At 39.7% G+C, this 24,392-nt stretch overlaps 1 protein-coding gene across 1 annotated transcript in view; it reads left to right on the top strand.

Annotated features, from left to right (window-relative positions):
• The window catches only part of SCAPER (S-phase cyclin A associated protein in the ER), a 134,963-nt gene that overhangs the window by 8,163 nt on the left and 102,408 nt on the right, over positions 1-24,392 (top strand). The window contains exons 4-10 of the mRNA XM_072345196.1: positions 2,580-2,650; positions 5,296-5,484; positions 13,463-13,563; positions 14,000-14,116; positions 16,577-16,734; positions 22,902-23,167; positions 23,657-23,881. Coding sequence (XP_072201297.1) covers positions 2,580-2,650; positions 5,296-5,484; positions 13,463-13,563; positions 14,000-14,116; positions 16,577-16,734; positions 22,902-23,167; positions 23,657-23,881 — 1,127 coding nt within the window. The remainder of the gene's footprint in view (positions 1-2,579; positions 2,651-5,295; positions 5,485-13,462; positions 13,564-13,999; positions 14,117-16,576; positions 16,735-22,901; positions 23,168-23,656; positions 23,882-24,392) is intronic.

Genomic DNA, 24,392 nt, shown 5'->3' with positions numbered 1-24,392 from the left:
CAGTTATTGGTTGGAAGGTCGCTGGCATACTTGAGTGAGTTTGCAGAGTAATCTGTTCCTTTAGCAAGAGCTTGGTGAATAAATGGGTTTTGTAGTATGTGTGAAGGAGATGGAACTTTGCTCTCTGTGGCAAGTGAGGAGGTATAACAGTCATGACTGAAAACACCGTGGGTAAGCTTGAGCAGCACAGACCTGTGTGTAGCTGGCACAATATGGTACAAAAGGAAAGCTATTCTTTAAGACTTGTAAATTAAAGCTTGTATTTCACTCACCTGCTTGGCAGTTCAGTCTGGCACTTCTTCTGAGTGAATACCTTTGCCTTTCTTGATATGAACTTCAGGGTTACTACAGGTAACCCCATTTGTGCAGGAGTGTTGCTTAAGACTGGCAAATGCAACACTGGAGCTAGTAAAGTAGGCTGTGTAGTGATGGTTCTGCAACAGAGACAGCCTTCTGTAGGGACACAGGGTGGAGGGGGGGGGGGGGACAAAGCCCATTTCTCATGGTGTCTGTAAGAGCTGGGGGTGGTGGCAAAGAACTCTTCCACAATGGTGGAAGATTCCTTCAGAGAGGTGAAAACAAATGAAATTGAATGTTATTGTTTCAGCTGAAGATCTGGTGATAAACAGAGCCCAGGGTTCTTAACCAAGGGCTGGTACCTGCCTCAGTGGGAAGAGAAGTGACTGCTGCGCTTCAGAAGCAGATATAGCATTAGTAGTGGCATTTCTCTCATTAGTAGAACTACCTGAGCAGACAGCTTTGGGGGATGTTGGTTGATAGTTTCTCAGACTGTTAGTATAAAGGAAGGCCTCTGAAAATAGTTTATCAGTAGCTTTTTTTTTTTCTTGGAGATATGAATGCTTCAGCATTTTGAGACAGGAAGTCTTCACAAATCTCAAACCCAGCATGTTTCATATCTAATTACCAGACACAGAGGAAATGGACTTCAAGCATAAAATATGACTGGCTCCCTGAATGCTTCAAAACTTTGCTGCTTTCTGTATTTCATATTGACAATTTAATAGCTAACAGGATGGTCATCTTTTGTCGCTGTTGTTCTTTCCCTAAAACTCAAGTGAGTTCCAGCAGGTAGTGCCCTTCATGTGCCACTGCTGTGCCCCTCCTTAGTGCCAGTGTCATGATGCTACACGTGCATCACCATGGAGCAGTGCTCATGTGTCACGGCTCTTCAGTATGGGAGGACAGAAACAGGATGGCAGGAGGAAAGCAGGAAGAAAATGGGAAAAGCTTGAAAATGTCTGCTGAGGAAAGGTAAAATGTTCTGGCCCATATACTGAAGATGTTGACAAAAAGTGGCCATCATCCAGAATTTACTTTTCTGCAACGCACAGTGCTTGTGAGTTTTCTTCTCTTTGGCGTCTGCCTTGTGTAGAAGCACCTGGAAGCTGCTCTAATCCTTGCAGGTGACTTGCTCAGGAAGTTCCCAGTTCTGAGGTGTGAATTGGTATTTGTGTTTCATAGAATCTAGAGATAGCAACCTTCTTTCACCCATCACCTGCCCCTTTTCCATTCCAACATGCCCATACTGGTTTGTATCTGTTTTCCCTGGGCAAGTTCTATGTACTCCTGCACCTGAAATATTCTTTCTTCAGAATGTAAAAGATCTCAGGTTAGAGGTCTTGGTGACTGAAATATTGCTGTTGCCATGACTGTGACATAGAACTGTTGCACAGTTGAGGCTTTTTGGTAGATAGGAAGTTTTAATACATCTGGTGGCTGAATCAGCTTTTCTCTGGAATGCTGCTAAATTGATTCCAATATATTAATTTGTACCTGTTGTTTTGGCTAATGTAACATTTAAAAAATGAATTATCTAGCAAATACTTTTAAATTTGCCTTAAAATTAAAGGTCTTGTTCCCTCCAACAGGCAGTGATGCAAACCAGCTGTACAACTGCTTGATTAAGGTGGGCTTACAGCTGCTTTACATAACCAGAACAATGTAGAACAGCTGGGCTGTGTTAGGGAATTTGGCTTAAGTGCTGCTAAAGACTGAACTGAGCAGTTCTGAAATTCAAGAGCCACCTCCCTGGTCTGTGAGGGAGCTGTATGCAATTAATACGTTTATTTGCATGGCTTCATCAAGATAAATGCTGAAACTTTTACTTAGGTATAGATCTGTGCTAGGCAGTACTCTTGCCATAGTCAGAATTGGTCACATCCGAGTGTTCGGAAAAACATATTCCTTGTGTTAATTCTGTAGTGATACTTGATATTGTGGAACAGTTATTGAAGGTGTTTTAAAGTTGACATAGAAAAGTAGTGTCATATTTGACATCTCAGCTGTAACTGTTTGATTTTCAGAGGCACTGCCCATCTGCAGGTACTATTTCCATGCTGAAGGAAGCCTGCGGTTTTTTACTCTTTGTAATTTCGCTTTCTGTGTCTTCTGGAGTCGTCCTTATACTGAACTGTCAAAAATGGGAATGTAAAATTTTACGAGCCTTTTAACTCATTAATTGTGCTCATATTGGTACATTGCAAGCTTGGGTGTGTGATATTGAAAATGCTGAATCTCATCAGAAGCATTATGGTTCTATTAAAATGCTTCTCCCACAGGGAAATCCAAATGGCAAGCTGGTGGAAAAGCAAAGACGGTGTCTCAAGGGAAACACAAAGCTGCAAAACAGGTATCTACTCCTTTTTGTCTTAGAATTTGCAACATAAAAATGTCTTGTGATACTATTGATGCATGATTTGCTGAAGAGTATTTGTGTAAAAGTGTACCTGTGCTGTATTTGTAAAGGATATGGGCTTCAAAATGGAGTTTAGGAATGCCACAATTTAGACTGTATTCCTCAGCTTCTCTTTTTGTTATTAACCTCTGGACTCATGACTTTTTGGCATTAAGGTGTTCTTAAGGCCAGTGCAGCTCAGCAATAAAGTCATATAGGAGATTCTTCCTATAAGCTTGCTGCTTATGCAAAGGCTACCTTTGCCACATTTCTGTTTTAAGGACCTTATTGGTAAGGGCTGAGAAATTTTGGGTTAAAATTTCAATACATCCTATTTTGGGGAAAAAAAAAATGAGTCCAGATGAGTAATATTGCAGAGTTCCAAGCAGAGAGCAAGTCTTCCTGACAACTATCTAGAAGATACTGCACTTAGTCACGTTTATCCTATGTGAGTGATAGAATTATTTTACTTTAATATAGTACTACTGCAGTATTTATTAATGTTTAATGTTTTCAACCATTACTTTGCATTGATTAATGGCCTTGGCTGCAAGCATGTCTTCAGCCATCTAACATTTATGGACAGCCTGTCAGATTTTGACAGTGTAGCACATGGAATATGTTGGATTTTTTCCCTCTGAAAAAGATGCTCTGCTCCTATAGGAATGTGCTTACATCTTTAAAACAGAAGGATGTTAATTTCAGAGTGTAGCTCAGCCACTCTTATCCTGGTGTTCTCCACTCTTATCCTGGTGTTCTCTCCTTGCTCCCTAGAGTGTTACAAACAGCGTGCTCTAGTTTGTTTGTTCTGGGAAGGATTTTATTGAAGTAGTTGGGGTGTTCTGTAAGCTGATTTAGCTTCACAGAACCTTTTGGATGGGGGTAATGTGCTCCATAGTTGGAGTTCTGTTTGTTCTTGTCATTTGGAATGATGTAAATACTGTGTTTTCAGAAGAATGCTTTATTGTTATTTGGTGACTCTGTGCTGTGTTGAGACTGCATTACAGAAAAAGAGCATTCCTAGTGAATCATCAAACAATTCAGTGATTCTAGTTGGAAAGGACACTTAAAAGCCATCTAGTCCAGCTCCCCTACAATGAACGGGGATAAATCCGAGTGCTCAGAGGCTGATCCAGCTTGGCTTTGCATGTCTTCAGGGAGGGGGCATTCATCATCTTTCTGGGCAAGTTGAACATGTTATTCAGGGCAGTAAAGCTGACCCCATGATTGTCACATCAGGTTCTTTCTGCACACTCGTGAAGGTTTGAGATGGACTGCTGAATGCCTGTGGATCTTCGTACTTGGACATTCAACTGCTGGGGTTTTTTCTGCTGCAGTTTAGGTTTAAGTTTTCTCTGCTCGTAAGTGGGACGCTAATCTCAAGGAAATAGACTGATGAAAACTCACTTGTATGGTCCTATCCTCATCTTCCTCTCAGCATCCTGACCGTACCTACATGCCTCATACTTTGTACAACTCCAGGGCATGTTACTGAATCTGTTTTGGTAAACAAATTGCTTTTCCCCATATACTCAGAACAACACTGGTGGTTTTCAAGGTAGTCACAGAAATCTGATTAACTACAAGGAGAGTAGAGATTCCTCAACTCTCAGACAGGAGAGTGTATTTATAGGTAGGTGACAGTTTATATCTGTTAAGTGACTGACCTGAACACACACAGAGTTGACAAATACGTAACATACCTCCAAGCAGGTATTTGTGGTTCCTCTGTGTGCCAGCATTCATGCAGGCAGTTGGATGTTTTCCTCTGTTTTCATCACATTTAGCATGTTGGCAGTCCTCTGTATCTGTGCAGCAAAGTAGCACTAAAGCAATTAGTGTGCATATTAGTGCTGAGAATCAGACAGCAGATTTGTTGCAGTGAAAGCTGTTCATTACAAGCTAGAGCAGCATGGGAGCGATTTCAGACTTGGCATCAGCTTGATTCAGTGGCTCAGAACTTATGCTGGGTTGAACTGAGCTTGCAGCATTAACCAGAGGGTGAGTGGAAATCTTACTGCAAATGGTCTGCTCAAGTAGGAGAGATTCTTTTGTAACTCATTGAGCACTTGCATCTTCTCTGAAGTGTAGCTGTAATACGTGGATCTGGGAACTAGCTCCATCAGCATCACAGCAGCATTTCACTGACCTTAATGCTCATAGATCAGTATGAGAGTTGAGAAACAAAATTGTATGTGATGTCCTGATAATAAGAGTCTGACTGTTGGAACACTAGTGGTATAATTACTAGTAAAATCTTATTTTCATCCTTGGGTGCTCATACTTGTCAGAGTGAGTACTATGGGATACATAGTCAGAAAATGGAGCACTGTAATGTGTGTAAGAGGCAGAATATTGTGCACTGTGCAAGGTAAATGTTGAGTTACAATTGTCAAAGAGTCAGAAGTTGATTCTGTGTGTTGGTTGCAGTTGTTTAAGTTAAGAAAGAACATCTTAAAAACTGCAATCAGTGGAACTCTGTAGTCTTCAGTGAGAAACTCCTTGCTTACAAGTGTTTAGATGCATTGGGGTAAAAATGTATTGCACAGGAGCACAACCCCTTACCGTGCTTCTTTGTTTTCCTTTGTCCTTTCTCTCAGAACACTTCCCTAGACTGCAAGTTAGCAGCAGGAGATAAAACCTTTGACAAAAGCCCAACGAAAGCACGGCAGCCTCGAAAAGTTGATCTGCGAGCTCGGTACTGGGCGTTCCTTTTTGACAACCTGAGACGGGCAGTTGATGAGATCTACGTTACGTGTGAATCGGATCAGAGCGTGGTCGAGTGCAAGGTAAGATGTCAGCATTTTTTTCTGCCTTCTGCCATGTGATTCTTATTGCTCTGTACAAAAAAAACCGCAGACAGCGAATAAGGGGTTAGGCCCTCGGAAGTGTGTTTGTGCTTTTGTGCCTTTGTGCTTAGTGGAGGCTAGTGAATAGGAGACCTGGTGGCACGTTTGTTCAGATTTAACAAGATGAAAGCATTTTAGGTTGGGACTAATTCTGAAGAGTGTGATCGTTATAATGTCGTTAGATCTTTTCTATTAAGTTCTAATTTAATTAATTTTCAAATGGAACATTGATTTATTTCTTTTCCTTATCACGTTCCTTACTGTAGGTGGCACTGTTGTGATTCAGCCCTTTTCCCATTCTTTGGCTCAATGTTAAATGCTGAAATTAGACATTGCTCTCTTTTTTTGGTCATTAGTTATCACTCTTCAGATTCTCTGTGGTGCTGAGAGTGATGGGTGGTCAAGATAAACAATGTGTGGTTGGGATTGTTTTTCCCAGCTTCAGATAAACTGTATTTCTAATAAGATGTAAAACTATGATGCCCAAGCTATGGTGATTCTTTGGTAGATCCTCAGAAAAACCATTGGCATTTAACAAAGTACTTTACTCTTTAGAAATGGAGTTAATTTAAAGCACTAAGAGAAGCCAGAAGAATACATTTTCAAAGAAAAGTGAAAGATGCATTTTTTTTTAATTTATTTTTTTTTTTGTCATCATTCCTGTTAAGTATAGCTGAAATCTCAATGCGTTCTGGAACTGATTATCTAATCACTGTATGAAAAATCATACGTATCAATTTAAGTAAACAGTTTTCTTATCTTATGTATCTCGTTCTCTGCTGTAATCAGACACTGCCAAATTGACTTTAAGATTAGTGTACAAATACATTTCATTGAAAGCAGATTGGAAAACTGAACAGTAGCTACGGGCTTCTGAATGGTGGGTTGCTCTAACACAATTTGCCATGTTGATACTGAGCTGTCTTCCTGCTCAGGAAACTTCTCTAAAGAATTTCTTGGTTTGAGAAAATCAGTCAGCCTTGCATGGTAATTAGATTACCGTTTTAAACTTCTGTGCCCGAAAGAACAGTAGCATATTTGTATCATTATCACATATTTTAGGGCTTAGATATCATTCAGCATTTTAATCACGCTACTTGATCTGCTCTCAGATGGAGATACTCTATAGCCCAATGGAAAGTCTTCATTTTCGTAGATGCTTGACAGCAATGTATATATCCACGGGCATCAGGTTACTTGTTTGCAGAACATGGGTGGAAAAAGCAAAAACTGAGTAAACAAGGATGTTCAACGTTGTGTGTCATTAAAAGTTAAGGCACATTCACGTTGCTTTTACTTTTAAAATGTTTTCAGCATAAAAAAAGAATAGGTTCCTTACTTTAGAAGGTGAAATGTACATTTGTGCTTTGGTCTTCTGTTTGTGGAATTTTCTTGTAAGGATTACTATTACATGTGAGTCATTATTCTTTTTCCTCCTTGGACAATAGGAGAAACTCATTGTTACACTTTTTCCACAGAGATATTTCCATTGAAGCATTCAGTATCAGAGTATTTTAAGAAAATTCCACTGTGTTTTACTTTATAAATCTCCTATGGATAACTCAGTTCACAAGTCAGCATTTTATATGGCACCTCAGACCTGTGCATTGACCTGGTGATGCTGTTCTACTTCAACATCTTACCTGTGCAAAGATTACATTAAAAGAGGACTGTGGTAAATTCAGGCACCCCAAACCTTCCTGTTAACTCAGGTGTTGACTTTTGATTTTGTACCTTTTGCTCCCCTGTAGTCTTTCAAGTTGGTATCGTTTTATTGATTATGTTGTCACTGAAGATAATGTTTGATGCTCCCAGATGGGAAAGGGCTCTTGTGGCTGCTTGTGGTTGAAACTGCAGACGAAGGTTTGTGGTGAGGATACAAACAGTGGAGATGTGTGTAAGAAGATCAGTTGTGTGTGTTTTCTCTCAACTTTGGGCACTGCTGTGGGTGGTATTTTGCTATTGATTTGACAGAGGACTCTCAAACCATATAGATAAATGTGGCTCCACATAAGGATACAATGATGATGATTGAAATACATATAGAAGAAATAATGGATTCTGAAATGTATGGATCATCTTAATGTATGTGAATCACTTTAGTGGTGCTACATAGAGATTAGATGTAACAACTCTGTAACCTTGAACAGATACGGCTGGTTTTATTTATTAGCTAGTTGTGTGTCTTACATTTATGTGAATTTTGTACTGCCCAGTATTTTGGGGTTTCAGTGCTGGACTTAGGCCCAAAAATGCTATCATGCCAAGGATCCTTTGCATTGCTTTCTGCATCCTAAAGGGAGTTGAGCCTAAAAGTTTTTGTGGATGGAGGAAGGCAGATTGTATAAAGGAGTCATGGTTAATGCAGGAGAGAGATTTCTGCTGCAGTTGTTTTATGGTTTTTGGTGTCCTAGGAACAGGATTAGAAGGGATAAAGTATTGAACAGGAAAAAAAAACAAATCAAACCACTTATTGATGGAGTTTGAGTAACTGGATCCACCAGCTGGACCCAGAAGATTCTCAAACTACCTGAAATTTAATAGGTGTATTTTTACTCCTTCTTGGGATAAGTTCATGACTTCAGCTGCTTTTGTTTTGAAAAGGTTGGATTTTATGATTAAAAAAAAATAATAAAGAAAATCAGCTCACTACTTTTTAGGTTTCTGTTTGGCTTCACTTAATACTTGTATAAGCTTTTATCTTTTTACCTAATGTTTATTAATTGGTGTGTTCCCACCAGGTTTTGACAAGGACTGTTTCCATCTTTGTAATGCTTACTGATAAATACCTTGAGAACATTTCAATGCAAACAGCTTCATTCTCCTTGATTGTTCCCTCTAAAAACAAAAGAAGGGAAAATATGAGATACTGTGTAGAGGTGGGTAAGGGAAATCTCTTTGAAGAGATTTGATGTATTGTGTGGTGGTGTTCTGTGAAAGAACCAACTGAAACGGCTTCATTCCAGGCCTTCCAAGCAGGGAGATCTCTGGGAGTGATTTACCATCCTTTCAGTTGATTGAAGGCCTCCCTGAAGGGGAGAGGAACTTGCTTCATTAGGGTTTCTTGCTGGGAATGCCTTGTGGGGGCTGTTTTTAGTTCAGGATATGCTAATTCTAACAATTCCCATCTCTGTATGTGGGCTGAGACCCGCAGACATCCATGCTGATTACTGGCTTATGAGGCAGCCAAGGAAATAAAACTGTTCCTAGATGTGCTGAAGCCAAAGGTAGGAAAAACTGAAGGTTTTTCCTGACTTTGGTGAAGAGGAAATCTCCAGTGATTCAGTACAACGGTCAGGTTGATCCAAACAGGATCCTGAGTGCATTTTCACTGATGTAAGAGCCTGTTCAACTCTGCTCATTTCACTTCCTGGAAGATAGGAGTTCTTACATTGTTACTTATACACTTCAGTTTTATAGCTGCACGTATCTGATTCCAGGGAGGGGGGGGAAAAGTACAGAATGTGAGTGAGATACTTCTGACTTTCATCGAGAAATGATTTGTTACATGTCAGCTTCAGTTCTTTCCTTGTAGTGATGCAAATTCTGAAAGCATCCCAGGAGGGCTTCTGAAATAACTTATTTCCTCAGCAAAGACCTTGGAGTATTCTGTTTGGATGCATTATTCTTGTTCTAGTGTGCTGGTTTCCTCTGGCTTTATGAAGGAATTAAAAAACAGCTAAAGCTGTGTGAGATCTAAGTGATTTTTAATTGAGGGTCCTTTAGCATATCTTGCTTTCTACACCAGAGTTCTTATCATTGATTGCTGTTTGTCTATCAGAGTCATCTATTCAGTATATTTCTGTCAGTGCAATAACTGCTTGGGGCGCTGATGTACTTCCTTGTCTGGATGTCTTCAATCTTGGAACCCGTAGAGGAACGTTTCCAGTTAGAATTTCAGAACTGAAATGTATTCTGTGTGATGGCACGTCTTCTTATTAAAACCAAGGTGATTCTAACTCCCCCTGCAAACCTAAGACAACAATGTATGGGTTATAGAATGCGTGTAATTCTTCTTCTGTCTTCCTCACAAGGCAGAGTTTTCCAGATCAGTGAAGTTTAATGGAATGTACATCTTGAAGCATTCTCAAATTGTTAGAAAAGGGCTAATTCTGCAGCTGGGATGTGTCAGGAGAATGACAGGCTGCTGCTTCTCACTTTGTAGAAAGAAAGTGTTCTGTTTTTGAGAGTGAAGTTATTTAGGAGGAGTTATGTGTATGTCTGTTTCTAAATAAACACATGTGACTGTATTGCAGCAGTCAGTGCCAAGAGAGCATCTCATCAGTGAGCACTCCTGCCTCTTCTGGGCTGTGTATGTTTTCAGTGTTGTCATCTTCTGCAGCTGAATCAAAACCACCAGAACTAGCAGTGGAGAGAATGGAGCAGTGAATGTGCATCCAGCCTCACCGGTGAAGTAGGAATTTGTAAAATCTTGTAGTGTTATGCATTTCTAGCCTTAAGAATAGGTGACAGTACAGATGTGATGTAGTTCGTTTCTCTGCCACATTCTGCAGTTTACAATTGTAGTGACCTTAAGATCATGCGATCTCCTGTGCTTCCATCTTTGTCTTTTTTCTCCTCCTTACTTGAGCACTGGAGAATAAATGGAGCAGATGATGTTTCAAACAGTGACACAACTTCCAAACAGTGCACCTCTGTTTTCAGAGATGATAATCAACCTGTCTAGGGCCCAACTCAGGACAGTTCTGATTCAGGAATATAGGGTTATCCTGATACAGCTGCTCTATTTATAGAGATCCTTCTTGTTTGGGAAGTAGTTAATGTGATCTCCCAGGTGAAGAGGACAGAAGCACAACTTAAATACTATGTAAAGAGGGTGGTGGTGGCTGAGAGGTAGAGAAAATAAGGAAAAGCCCAGGAAGATCCTTAGTAATGTGCAGGGCTGTGCATCAGAATGATGGAGGGGAGGAGAGAGAAACAGGAGCTGCATTGTGAGTGTTTTTAGTTTTATGCCAGTGGTTTTCCTCTAATCTATTTTTTTAACAGCATTGCTTTCCTTTTCGGTTTGAGCTGGCTCTTTAAAAATCATGTGGGATGGTTACGACCTTGAAAAATAATGGGATTTAAAATTGTTTTGACTCTAGTGCAGCCGTAGTCTACCCCATCAAGGTTCCTTTTTGTCAGCACCTTCTCAAGTGCTACGAGTTTCCCCTGCTTCAGCACCGCAGGGTATATCTGCTACCCTCCGTGCCGTAGGTGAGGCGCAGCGCTGTATTGATGTCCGGGACCCTGCAGCCCCATGCCAGGATTGTGTGTCAGCAGCACAAAGGGATGGCGCCAACCGGCCTGCCGTGTGCGCCGCTAACTCGAATTAATTACAAACCAATCGAAGCCGTTGCAGCCAATTGGTAAACTAATTGGTAATTTTAGCTGTACATCTATATGTAGTTATCTGGATGCCTGTAACGGCGCTTTGAGAGCCGCTTTTGTTCTGCTTCATCCTGCTTGACAAAATGGCCCTCATAGCTTTAGGGAGAAAGATGTGCATCAGTGAATGTGGGGCAGCTCCAGCTGCTTGTCTTGTTTGTATTCCCTTGTTCGTCGAACATGACTCGGATTACAGCTGCATGGCTCTGCTCTGATCATTTCTGATAATGCATAGCTAAACATTCCTGAAAATAGGTTAAGCCATTTATTGGGTCTTTTTCATGTGCCAACTAAATTCAGAGACGTAACTCATGTTCAGATGGATTTTTACATTTCTTTTTGAGGAATCTCTCAGTGACAGACTGGAAAAGTAAATGATTCAGAATTAAGTTTTGCTTTCTATGCCCTTATTGTTAATAACAGTCAGCACAACTTAGCGTAGGCTGGCTGAAATGGATGTGAATTGAATTAGAAAGCTGAAATTTTATTAGCAGAGCTGGAAAAAAGAGCTGCCTCAAATACTTGCTTCGCTCATGCCTCGGAGCAGACCTTACTTATGAATTATTTTTGTGTTGTAAACTAACTGCCTTGTAAGAAAGATTTTTTTGTTTGCTTTCTTGGGGAGGATTTCAAAACAAAGAGCAACTTTGAGATGAGCAGCGGTATTGTTTGACTTTGTGTGACTTTTCCAACATAACAGACGGCACATGCTCTGGGCCTGTCATCCCTACCAGCAAATGCTTCTGCGCAAGCTTAAGCTGACTTTCAAACTTGCATTTGTTAAACAGAAGGAATAATCATCATTAAGTGTTTCACAGAAGAATGTGTGTTAAGATGCTTTTGGTGTTACAGGTAAAGCTGGGTGGGAAGTGTTGTTACAAAAGCAGGTGTTAGCTGGCTGTACTGGGGCACTGTAGCTACACTGGTCAGTACTGAAATGTTTGTTGTTTTGCCCTTAGGAGCTTACATGTTTTCATTTGTGGTCATTCCCCAAATAGGTTCTCTTCAGAGTTATTAGAGAGAAATTTCTCTTTATGTGAGCAATGAAGACTTTGACAACGATTTGCAAATCAAGAGAACGTCATTAATATTTTTTCCACTTATTGTAAATACAGAATTCAAGCTTCATTTATGGGTCTTTATTTCCAGTCTGATGTCAGAGCAGTGTTGTGTGCAGTTCTTCTGGTCTGTGAAAGCTTCTATTTCTGACGGATGTGATATTGAAGCAGCTGCTTTGGAAATGCATTAATACTCTTTGTGAGTGATCGTCAGGTCTGCGGGCTGATGGTGTTTGTGCTTTTTGTCATGGTCAGGAAATGATACTTAGGGTATGTATGTATGGAATATAAATGATTTCCTGCCTCTGTGCCTTGTGAAAATGGTTTCCTTGGCCACATTGAAGCTGAGGGCCACAGGTTGCTCAGGTAGTGGGTAGACTAGTGGGATGGACTGGTTTGCTCTTAAAATCTCTTCCAGTTGTGCTATCTTATGACAATGTGTAAATCTTTCGCACCATGAAACTTGTTCACAAATGCAGCTTTCAGTGGTCAGGTCACATAAAAATACATAATTTCTACAGCAACTCCATGTAGTTTGAAAGTGACTTTTAAAAGGGTAGAAAGTAAAACAATTTCTAATGGTTCAAAAGAATAATCTGGGTGTTGAAGTTGAAAGGTCTGGACAGGTAATCCCTCTATGCTGCAATATGCACAATTGGTGACTTGTTCCCTCACTTGTTAAGGTGTATTAATCAAAGGAGAGAATAGAAGCTTTGCATTTTGTGGGTCATCGTGTTTGTTTCTCAGTACATTTATGTCGAAGGCAGTCGTTTTATAAATATAACGCTTTCTCTTGTTGCTTCACCAAGTATCACCCTAAGATTCCTTTAAAAACTGCCCAATCAGTGTGATTGTGTTGATATTCTCATGTGACTACGGGATATCTGTCACGAACCTAGATGGCTACAAGCATTCATTCATCCTGCATCGTTTGGAAGCCCTCAGGAGCTAGACAGAGCTTGCTGCACTGCCCTGTTAAGTACCATACTGCAGCCATCTGGGGTTGTCTGAAAGGAGTTCCCTCTGTCAGACACGTTTGCCTTGCTGTAACTGTTTTTCACTCTGCAATCAGATTAATCGTTTGCAATGAGTTTTTAGTTTTCTGCCTGTTTCATGAAGTATCTCTAGTGTATTTCTGGGGGTGATGACTGACCAAAAACAAAAAACAAAACCAAAAGAGCAGCGATGCTTATGTTTGCTAGGAATTATTTTCTTGACAAATGTTGCTCTGTTGTCCCTAAATATTGGGTCTTGCAGAGATCTTAGGGAAATATGCCTAGTTTTGGGTAGAATCAATTTTTTAATGTTCATTCACATCAAAACTGAAGATTTGCCTTCAGGGTTTTTCTTGGTTTTATTTTTGACAGGAAAGATGCAGACCAGTAGATTTCCTTCTTTCTGGTCACTTCTATTCTTGGGTCTGAGAGGATTGCTTTTTAAATGCAGAGGTTGATGTAATGGTTGCTTTTCAGGAAGTCCTGATGATGCTCGATAACTATGTGAGGGACTTCAAAGCACTGATTGACTGGATTCAGCTTCAGGAGAAGCTAGAGAAGACTGATGCTCAAAGCAGGTAATCAGCTGCTGGGTCTGTTATTTTGTATTTATAGCCACATGCTGACACTGGATAACATTCCTTCTGTAGCAGACGTTTAACTAATTGGGAAAACTCTAATTATTGTGGGGAACCAGGAGGAAAAGCTTTTGGTGGGAGGACCATGTGGGAGTTCTTTCCCCCACAGTTTTATCAAGGAATAAATGTACTGAAAGAATTTGGAAGTAGAGTATTTGAGAAGTAAAACTGTTTTGAACAGGCATTGTAGTTTGAAAGAGTGAATGATTTTTTGATCTGATTCTGGGTAATATGGTTTGGATTTGGTATAGAAACAGTTGCAAATGTGTCTGATTACATTCAGCAATGCTTCGTTATGCTGCATAGCGTTTACAGATGCAGATAGAGAACAACTGTAGGCTTCTCATTCTTAACCTTTTCTTTCCTCAATTTGCAGGCCTACTTCACTAGCCTGGGAAGTAAAGAAAATGTCTCCAGGGCGCCACGTGATCCCAAGTCCCTCATCAGACAGAATCAGTGTGACATCAAATGCTCGGAGAAGTTTGAATTTTGGGTAGGAGAACAGATAAGTCTATTAAAACTACAATAAGGATTCATTTGAAACAGATAAAAACTAATACGCTGTTCTGCCATAATAATATATGACTTTGCTGTTCATTAAATTGTAAGCACTATGTATTTGTATATGCTTTTCTTGCACAAATGCTCCATAGAAGAAAAACCTGCTAAGTAATTCATTTTTACCTGTTTCATTATGTTTCTAATTTTTGGTTGATCTAAAGACCTGAGCTTAAAATACAATTATTCATTTTGTGTTTTCTGCGTAATACTCTTTCCCTGCTACAAAACTGAGGTCAAAGTGTGTGCAACTGGCATTTTAAAATTGCCTGTGTGCACAGTGCAGGCGTCCATGTGAGTGTGCAGAAGTAAATATTGATCAAAAAGTGAGATGATGATGAGCAGCAAAATTGATGCAGGTTTAAATGTTATACAGTAGAATAATGCATCTTTCCATTAATCTTAGTAACTTTGTGAAAGGGATTCAACAAAAACATGCATAATTACTGCCATAGTGCAGCATTACCTGGTGTTGGTGATGGTTCAGTTTTGGAGAGCATGTGGGTGTCCTGTCTAAATCTTTCTCAGGGTGCGTTGTGAGTTCATCCAGGTTTGCTGTGGTGTGGTGCACATAGCATGCTTTCTTACATAGCAAGAATGACCTCAGCTGAAATTGCATATTGGTCTATTTGGTCAGTACCTCTAAGAATTCATCTCTTAACACTTGAATATCAAAAATTTCTAAAACAGTATTATAATCTCTGGTGGAAAAATTGCACCAGCAGTATTAGTGTCTCTGTATGTATTGATACTGACCTGCAGCATTAGAGAGGTTGTCTGCTTAAATACATGATGATCGCAGGAAAACATGCGCAAGCAATCAGGTGAAGAAACTGAGTATAGAGGAAATAAAAGTTCTTCCTTCTTATTTTAAAAATCCAGAAAATAATATTGCAAGGATTCAATTATATCTGTGGTTATTAAACACAAAAATGTGCTTAGTAAGTTTTTCCCTGTAAGTTGCTGTAACATGGGAGTAAGTTGAAGGTGTCGCTCAGTGCTTGCACAGTTCTGATATTGTCTTTGCTGAGCTGTATGGAAGTAAATCAGTTAGGGATTGGGAGAGACCTGTGATCTGCTCTTGGAGTGCATGTGGAATTGAGTTCGATCTCTGCCACTTTTATTGTTCCTTTGTATACGCCTTGCTTTGTAAATATCTGCTGTGGTTTGTAGCTATGTTCATATCCTAGCGCATCCCGAGGGCATTGGTCAACCTTTCTTTCTGGTTTCTCACATCCTATTGCATCCCCTTAGAGTTGATGAGGACTCTAAGCACTAGCCAGGTTTTTATGACAATGTTCTTTTGTGGTGGCTGCATTGATAAACCTCTTGATGTCCCACTGGGCTTAAGATATCAAACGGTCTAGTTATGTCAAGCTTTCCTATCTATTTGTTTGAAGTTTGTGAGAGCTGTATTTCTTTGTCCCTACTTTGGATTAGCTAATGGGGCAGCTGGGTTTCTTGGACCAGTTTACTCAGTGTTGTTAAGATAAATCACTTGTGTGATTGCAGATAAAATGATTCATGTTACTGAACAGAATAGGACATTTCTTGGGTGGATGTTACTATTTTCAAATATATTAAAAAAGAAAAACAAAACCTGGTGGTTTGTGCTGAAAATGGTCACTTTTTACAGCAGGTAAACCAAAATGTTTGGTAAAGCACTGCAGTCCCAGAAATGGCACGTTGATGCAGAGTCACTTGCATCTTTCCAGAAGTTGGGAAGATGGCCTTTTGGATTTCTTTCTGTGGAACAGGTAGTGGGAAATGGGTGTATTGGTTTGTTTACTCAGCTGTCCAGCAAAACAGAGCTTGTTATGGATTTGTGCAGTCTACATTTACAGCTAAACTTGCACTTTAATGGACTTCCTTCACATACAGTTTGACTCCTGGTATACATGGTGGTTGCAGCCGGATCTCTACAGTTCAGTGGTGCAGTTGGGCAGGAGCCAGGAGGATGCAAGAGAAAGGCTGTTGTACTTGGCTGCAAATACTCACCATGTGTATATTGTTATCATTTAAAAAAAGTTGCTATTAGAGAGTGTTTCTTGTGGGAACTGTTTATGCGTTGCTGCAGAGTTGAATCTTTATTTCAACATGAGGCATTTTTTAAATTTCAACCTGAGAATTTAGCTTCCTGTTTGTTGGGATTAACTGACTTCTGTGTACAAGGAATCTCACATGAAGATTTTTCTCCAGCTGTTGTGCTGCTTGGTGTGTCTTTCTGTCCTCTCTGTGCCTGGATGTATGGAAAAGGCTGTCAGGGTAGTACCTGAGAACTCAACTTGCTGCTTTTGTGTTTGCACATGCTTTGTTAGTGAGTTGAATTTTAGTTTTCTAATGAACCCTTCTGTTCTCTGATTAGACACTAATAAGAGCTGTGACTTTCATTTAGGAACCCATCAGTGGCAATTTCTGCAACACGCCTGGCTCCTTCTGGTGTAAGTTGGGCTGATAAGGTAAAAGCCAACCACGGAAAAGCGGCCGGTCCTGAGTTAGCAACTACACAGACCTGTCTGCCAGCTCCAATACAGAAGTCGTCCCGAAAAAATGGCAAGTCTTTTTAAATGGCTTAAGTTATTTTCACAAAATGCACTGTATGATTGGTTCAAAGTGTGACCTGTCTTCAAATGAAAATGTCTCATTTTGTCTTGTACGATGTTAAAATCTAAATCACAGATGGAGGGGAAGGTTACTTCAGCTTCACTTTATCACTGTAATGGGTAAGTTTTAGACAGGGTTGTGTTTTCACATGCAGGTAATGTTCCGTTGTATTTCCAATTGATCGGTTAAAATGCCATTGCACAGCATCCCAAGAAAGATCTTTTGGTTGCAAGCTGATAATCAAACTGAGAGTGAGATGACGGTGAGGTTTAACACAGTTTCTTTCTAGGAGAAATCTCTAAGTATGGTTTCTGTATTTCATCATTGATGTCCAGAGTCTCTCTAAAATAGCTGAAGTGCTGCTATTATCAGAATTGTACTGACGTTGAAAACAGTGCTGTTTACTTTAATACACAGATTTCAGCATGTGGTAATGAGTTTTTCTCAGAAGTTGCTTTGTGGAGAATGCTTGATGCTGGGGCCTTCTAGAAGAGATGTGCTTAGTTGTGTGTCTTCACCTCTTGGTCTATAAAGCTAGTTTTTTACATGCGCTGGCATTAATAGATTATCATTAGAGATGCTGGTTGGTTTGTTTTTAAATGTGTGGACCCAATTGGCTTTCTGCAAAAACAGCAGGCTTGGATCAATGCTGTTATCATTTAAAAGAATTGTTTAAAAATCACTGCAACAGATCGTATTTAGTGTAGTTGTACCTCTATGCTAGTGGTAGTAGAAGTCCTTTATAGTGGTTCAGAAACACGATGTATCAGATCTAAAATACCATGTCCAAGTGTCCTGCAGATTAATATAACTGAGTTCAGTAGCATGCAGATCTTTATGCTTAGAAAAGAAGGATCATAATACTTCTAAAGTAGTTGTTTACATGGGGGTTGATGGATGCTGTTTGTGTAATGGAAATCCTCGGTCTATAAGTTACACTGAGCTACTGCACTTAGTAGCAGTTGGCTGAGTTATCAGCGCTGTAAGTGGAAGTAATTCCACCTTTAATTTTATGAATATTCATAAAGAAACTTTCTTCTGCTGATTCTCTCTTACATTAATGGCAGTCTTCAAGATTTTTATTAGGGATTCTTGGTATGGGCAACTTCAGTAACTACATATGAAAGCGTAGATCAGTTTTACTTTCTATGGGTAACATCTTTCTGGGATGCTAGAAGGAAAACAAAAGGCCTTGCTCTTATGTTAGCTTTACGATACTTAAGATCTCAAGAAATGGTGTGGTTTTTTCTATTACCTGCAGCTGATGAGCTCCAAAACGAGCAATTCCATTGAGGTCATGTAGTACTGGCCTGCACGTTTTTAGTAATTTTTAGTATCAGACATACTATAAGATCCAGACTTCAGACATTTCATGTTTAGAATTAAGTTGTTCCTTGCAGAGACTTTGTTTATTCTATTCAACGTCCAGCGCAGGGGAGCTTCAGTGATTTTTATTTTTAGTTTTTCTCATGACTGAATTCCAGTTTTAAATAAAAGCAGTGACATACTTTCCTTGGAGCACATTATCTCTCATATAAGAAGTAGTATCACTTCTGTAAAATCAAATTGATCTTGCTGATTGGAGCACAAGAGGATTTGTGAAGTTTATGCAAAGGGAATTACAAAGGCTCTTCACATGCATTATTGAAGCAGATTTGAGTCTTGTGTATCATCAGCTCTGCCTGTCCACTGGCTAATGCATTCTGCACAACTGTTATGTGCACTCAGGCTTGGGGGGGGAATTCTTCCTACCATCCTATAATGTTATCTGACCTGCTTTAAAACCTAGCTGGGGTTACAGTGGCAAGATCTCCTGAAAACACTTTTTCTCCAGTGGTTTCATACAGCATTATCATTAAGCCTCACCATGTTCTTGCGCTGTGCTGTGATGCTGTTCCAAGGTTGGTGGAGTTTCGAAATGTACCTGGCGAAAATGCATGGTTTTTCCAGGTATTACTGTAAAATGTTGATTGTTTCTGGATGCACAATTAAATTACATTAAATTCTTACCTGATTTCCCTCTCTAAGCTCACTGCTACCATCATCATTTTCACAGTTAAAAAGAATAATTTCAGTCTTGAGTGTTTTCTGCAATACAGAACTTAATCTACCCTTATTTCTGAGCAGCTTCCTTCTCGGATCAGGTGATGGCTTTGTTTGGTCACAGCAATGTGCAGAGGCAATAGCCTAGCATGGAAGTAATTCCTAGGCCTCATTTGTAAGAGGGGAGATGGATAATCCAGGTGTAATTGTTTTTTGTTTGTTTTTTTTTTCCTATTTTAATTGCTCTTGTACATAGTTACGAAGTGATATTCTTTGTAACGTAGCTCAGATTTCTGATCAGTAGGCTTTGCAGTCCTCTGAAGTAACAGCCCTGATCTGGGCTCAGGGAACCACACCAACTTCTGCATGTTGAGAACAAGTTGCAGAGGTGTGATCACAGACAGTAAGGGGCAGTTTGCTCCTGACTGGGTGCTCATATTCTTAGGCATGATTTCTATCGAAAATTTACATCCTCTCTCCACCCCCCTCTCTGTGTATCCCCTCCCAGAGTTTTAATATGAGCGAGGAGGGTCAGAAAGGCTCTGGTAGTATGTCACTTGCCAGTAAGTTTTTAAGAAGGGATGTGCATCTTCTGAAGTAAAACTCATGTGTGCTTTGCACTTTATTGACTAGATTTGTTTTATGGATGGTGCCAATAAGGCTGCTTGGCCAGTTCTTCCAGATGGAGCGAGCTGGAAAGAACAAGGCCCCGGTGGCTGTGAGGGCCTCAAGGTAACAGATGGCTTGTCACATCCATGTAATACAAGAGCAAGCGGGGACAGAGAGGTTCTAGTGAAACTGGAGAGTGATCAAGGTCGTCAGATGAATTATTCATTAACAAAACTCATCAAGTAATCAAACCCAGTATGTGATACTTAACATGTGGAGATGGCTGCCAGGCTATATGAAAAGTTCCAGGTTTACATGAAAAATGGTACAATGATGCCCTGATGGGTATTGCCCTTGCTTCAGATTAGGAGCTGTGTGATCTAATGTCAATAAATGAATTAGCTTTTCAGTTTGTTGTTTAAAAACAGTCCTGGAAGTGACTGAGTGCAAAACTGCTGAGAGAATTGAAATGGAAGAGTAACTTTCATGGCTGGTTGTCAGATGGCATAGAACTGAAGCTGATACTGAGTGTTCTTGCACTTTGAATGTATATTTGCATTAAAAAGTGCAAAAAAAGTATTTGAAGAATTTACCAAGTAGTACTATTTAAAATGGAAGAGATGTATGTATGCACTGTTTAAATATTTAGCTGAAAGTCCTGAGTAAAAGATACAGATCTGGCAGCAAAGAAGTGTGAATTAAAAATTGTGTGTGTATGGCTTTTAGTAAAAGATTGATCCATGTGTTAATTAACGAGTATGATGTTGCTAAAGAATCATGTACTGATGAGTTGGAAGGGACCTTAAAGCCCACCCAGCCCCACCCCTGCCATGGGCTGGCTGGCTGCCCCCAGCTCAGGCTGCCCAGAGCCCATCCATGACTTTGGGTACCTCCAGGGATGGGGCACCCACAGCTCTGGGCAGCACTGCCAGCACCTCACTGCCCTCAGAGTGAACGTCTCCCATTGCCCTGCTCTTAGTAATTTTGTACTTTGCTGTTTGAGGGTACTAAAAAATACATTGTGAAGCAAAGAATCAACTAAGTAAGGCAGGCATGAATTTACTTTTTGGTAGAATTAATGTCAATAGATTTTAGGGAAAGACACTGAAAGACTTTGGTGCAATTATTATTAAGATATATAGAGTATTCTTATCCATATTAGTAAAATTATGAATGGATACTAGAATTTCCTGGAGCTATCTCCTTATCTTGTTTAGTGTAGAGAAGATGCCACATCTAAGATATGTCTTCAGTTAATAGAACAAGTAGGAGTGGAATCTTGCAACATTCTCATTTTGCCAAGGATGTGCTGAAGGTACTCCAATCCAGAAGTCTGCTGCAGTAAAACAGCAGGGGTTGAGTGGATTTGAGTGATCTTCTGAGCAGTCTCTTTGTTTGTTACACTTGCCATGCAGGAAAGGTTCTTATACCTGTATCTATCATAAGCAAAATCTTTATGGTCATACCAAGTGTAGAGATCAGTGAAGGAGGTGCAGATGTGGGGGTCTGAGAAGTCCCTGCTGTCCCATGTAGTACTAGACTGCGCTTTGTGCACTCTGTGTGCCTGGAGCTTTCCATGGTAAATCTGCTTGTGGTCCCTGCATGGAGCAGGGGGATTGAAACTAGATGATCACTGTGGTCCTTTTCAACCCTGGCTATCCTATGACTCTAGTTTGCTGTTTGAATGTTACACATGGAAGCACATTGAAGTGCACATAGGAATAATGAAAGGAAGATTTGGGTATAGCTATGACATGTCTGGTTACCATGAATCTGAAGAGATCACTGCAGTGACAGTGAGCTACCTGGTCTGGGGGGGTTGGGACTGGATGACCTTGAAGGTCCCTTCCAACCTAAACCATTCTGTGGTTCATGCACAGTTTTGGAATTTGTGATTATGAAAATAAATGCTGAGACTGGTCTTTATGTTTTGTAAATTGCATTAAAATAAAGAGGCATGCTATGAAAGCAAGAGGAAAAGAAGTGTTTTGGCCTCTGATCTCCCTGTAGGTGTGCTGACCTGCGTGAAGTTGTTAGTGGCAGTCTGCAAAGTTGGCACTTATTTATGGTACTTACATAGACTTCTAAAAGAGTGTGGTAATCTTAAAGAGCATCACACTTGTGTTTTATGTTTTAAATCACTTTAGGCAGTGTTTTCAAGAGAAATGCAGCAAGACATTCTTTAGGTTAGTAATGTGAAATTCATCATAATCTATCAATCATTCTGTTTTCCAGCCACCCTCAGGTGTTTCAAGTTACAGTTTTTGACAACCAAATGGACTCATTCATATTTATATTTATGTTAAATTTTAATGTCAGGGCTCTGATCGTTATGCTTGAGCTGCAGGTCCATCTTAGTTTCTAAAAGCTTTAGAAATACCCTAAAATCAATTTTTTTAATATAAAGCTCTATGAGGGGGTAGCGTTTTCTTTCCCTCAGAAGAAAACCATTTACTGTTGGGTATTTGGATTCCATATTATGCTTTACATAGAAGATGGAGCTTCATGCTCTAAAAATGAGAATTCTTTGCAGAGCATTTCTCTTCATGATTTACCTTGCCATACTGTTTCATCAGGTGCTAAATTTTGAAGTATGTTATGAATTTATGCTCTTGATGGAGGAGAGTACTGGGGGGGTTAATGGAGACAAAAATTGTATTTCTTGAGTCTAAGCCTGAATTAAATGCTTTAAATGAGGCTTCATTTTGTGGTATTACTCATTTAAGCTTTTCTTCTGCATGTTGCTACTTGGGAGCTTGTCTTTCCCACCCCTGAGTTGTATCAAGTCTTCAAAGAATCAGTTATGTAAAGATGTATGGGAAATGATGTGGCGATGTTTTTTGGAGGCCATGAGGATGTTATCTGTAGAGAAGAGATTTACCTTGATTTGCTAGAAACCCGAGAGTCGCATGTAAGACCTGTTAATTCAGACAGACAAATGCAGTTTTGAAGGTTTTTCAAGTACGTGTCAAGAGTAGATACCAGAATGAAAGAAAGAGATGGGAAAAATAGACACTTGTGAAAGAATTGTGGGCCACATTTTTGGATGGTCCCTGGGCCTCATTTCTGGACCTCACTTTTAGACCTGTAGCTACAGCTGTGCTTTCACAAAGGTCTCTAATGCTGCTTTTTCTGCTTGTGCCGTCTGGTGGGGTAGAAACAGAGATATGACATTTCTAGTTACCTGGTGCCGTTTTTGCCTGGTTGTGTGTGGTTTATTCAGTTGGTGACAGAATTGGTCCCTTCCATGAAGAAAACTGTTTAATGTTTATGAAACTGGCAGCTCTTGTTGAAGTTAAAAGCTTTGCTAACTAATATTCCACTGAGGTTTTGGTCCTTATTTTTCAAGGGGATGTGTTTGTTGTACACTTTGTGCAGTGCTGTAATAAAGTAGTTGTTTATGATACCTCTGTTTATGTTATATTCCTTGTCTTGGATTGAGGCGTTCTTTTTTCTAAATGCAGATCGAAAGGATGCAGAGGGCTGGGAAACAGTTCAGCGTGGGAGGCCTGTTCGATCTCGATCCACTGTTGCATTGGCAACAAAAGCTCCTGTAGTTGCAGAATCACTCAAGTCCAGAGGTGACAGTGACAAAGAAAACGTCGTTTCACCACCATCAGAGAATAAGCCTGAAAATTCACTCACGAACGATGGTGCACCCAAAAACACAGAGACTGTACAAAAAGATCCTGAGCTTCAGTCTGAACATCCTCTTATTGCGGGGACTCAGGTAGGTACAATTTTGGACCATTTTCCAGCATTAAGAAGTCTTGCAGCTTTTTCTTCGGAGAATTTTCTTGAGAGAGTATTGTCAGGAACTTCTGTTCACTGAACGGGTTGTGGGAGAAGGTTTAAATTTATATGTGTGGGAATGCATGAAGGTGTTGGCAAGGTAAGAATCATAACATGAACCATATTATTCACAGGCTTGCAGTGTTTTCCAAAAACTGATGTTTAGGTACAGGATATATATAGGAATACATATGAGTTGTACCTAAATATATCTATTATATATTTTTATATATACAGGATATATATATGTAGGAAAGTTCAGGTAAAGATCCTGCTTTTGCAAAGTTACAACCAGCTGGAAATATGTGTAAATTGAAGTTATTTATATCACTTGCTGTAAGGATGCCTGGTATTTTCTTAAAATACTTTGGAGACTTTAAAAATCAGCATGTTACCTGAAGTTAATTTTGCAAACATCTCTTATTAGTTCACAACACGCACATCAGAAGGCAGTGTGAGCACTGCAGTACCACTGCAAGAAGATTCCTTACAAGCAGTTTCTGAGGTACCTCCGGTTGCCACAAATACTGACTGCCCTTCAGCAGCTGTGCAGGTGAATGAAGCTTCCTCTGCGCTCGCTGATAGTGAAGACCAGCATCCAACAGAAAAAGCTAAAGCTGAAATGGAAATGGATCCCTCAGATATTTCAAATGTGAGTGCTGCCAGATTGGTAAGAAATACTGAAAGATTTTGGAGTAAATAATAAGTGTGTGCCTCAGTGTTTTCATTCTGTGTTGCCAAGTGTTTAGTGTTAGCTTGCTGTATAAACTGGACAGAAGTCTATAAAAGACTTCTTGTAGGAAAAAATCCAGAGCAAAATTAGTGCTGAACTGGTACTTACCAGGAAAAGATAGAAATTTTGCTGAAATTCAAAGTTGAAGCTAGAAGTATATAAATGTGTTATTTGGAATAAAGTGTGCTCTGAATGTGTTGGTTTCTGTTTTTTAATTTAAATGACTGTTATCATTTTCTTCTATTACTGTTCATTTAAATTAAGATTCTTATTAAATTCTTACTCCAGTTTTGTTAATTATCTAAACTGGAAACTGGCAGGATGCCATAAGTCTCATGCAAACAAATGTAGACTTCTTAACATTTTAAAGCTATCTGAACTGTTCTCTTGAGTCTTCTGATACAGCTCCAAATGTTTACAGATGCCATTC

Source organism: Excalfactoria chinensis, chromosome 10 (assembly GCF_039878825.1).
Source record: "Excalfactoria chinensis isolate bCotChi1 chromosome 10, bCotChi1.hap2, whole genome shotgun sequence".
Classification (NCBI taxonomy): domain Eukaryota; kingdom Metazoa; phylum Chordata; class Aves; order Galliformes; family Phasianidae; genus Excalfactoria; species Excalfactoria chinensis.
The sequence above is the reverse complement of the archived record's forward strand: the minus strand, read 5'-3'. Positions and strand labels throughout refer to the sequence as shown.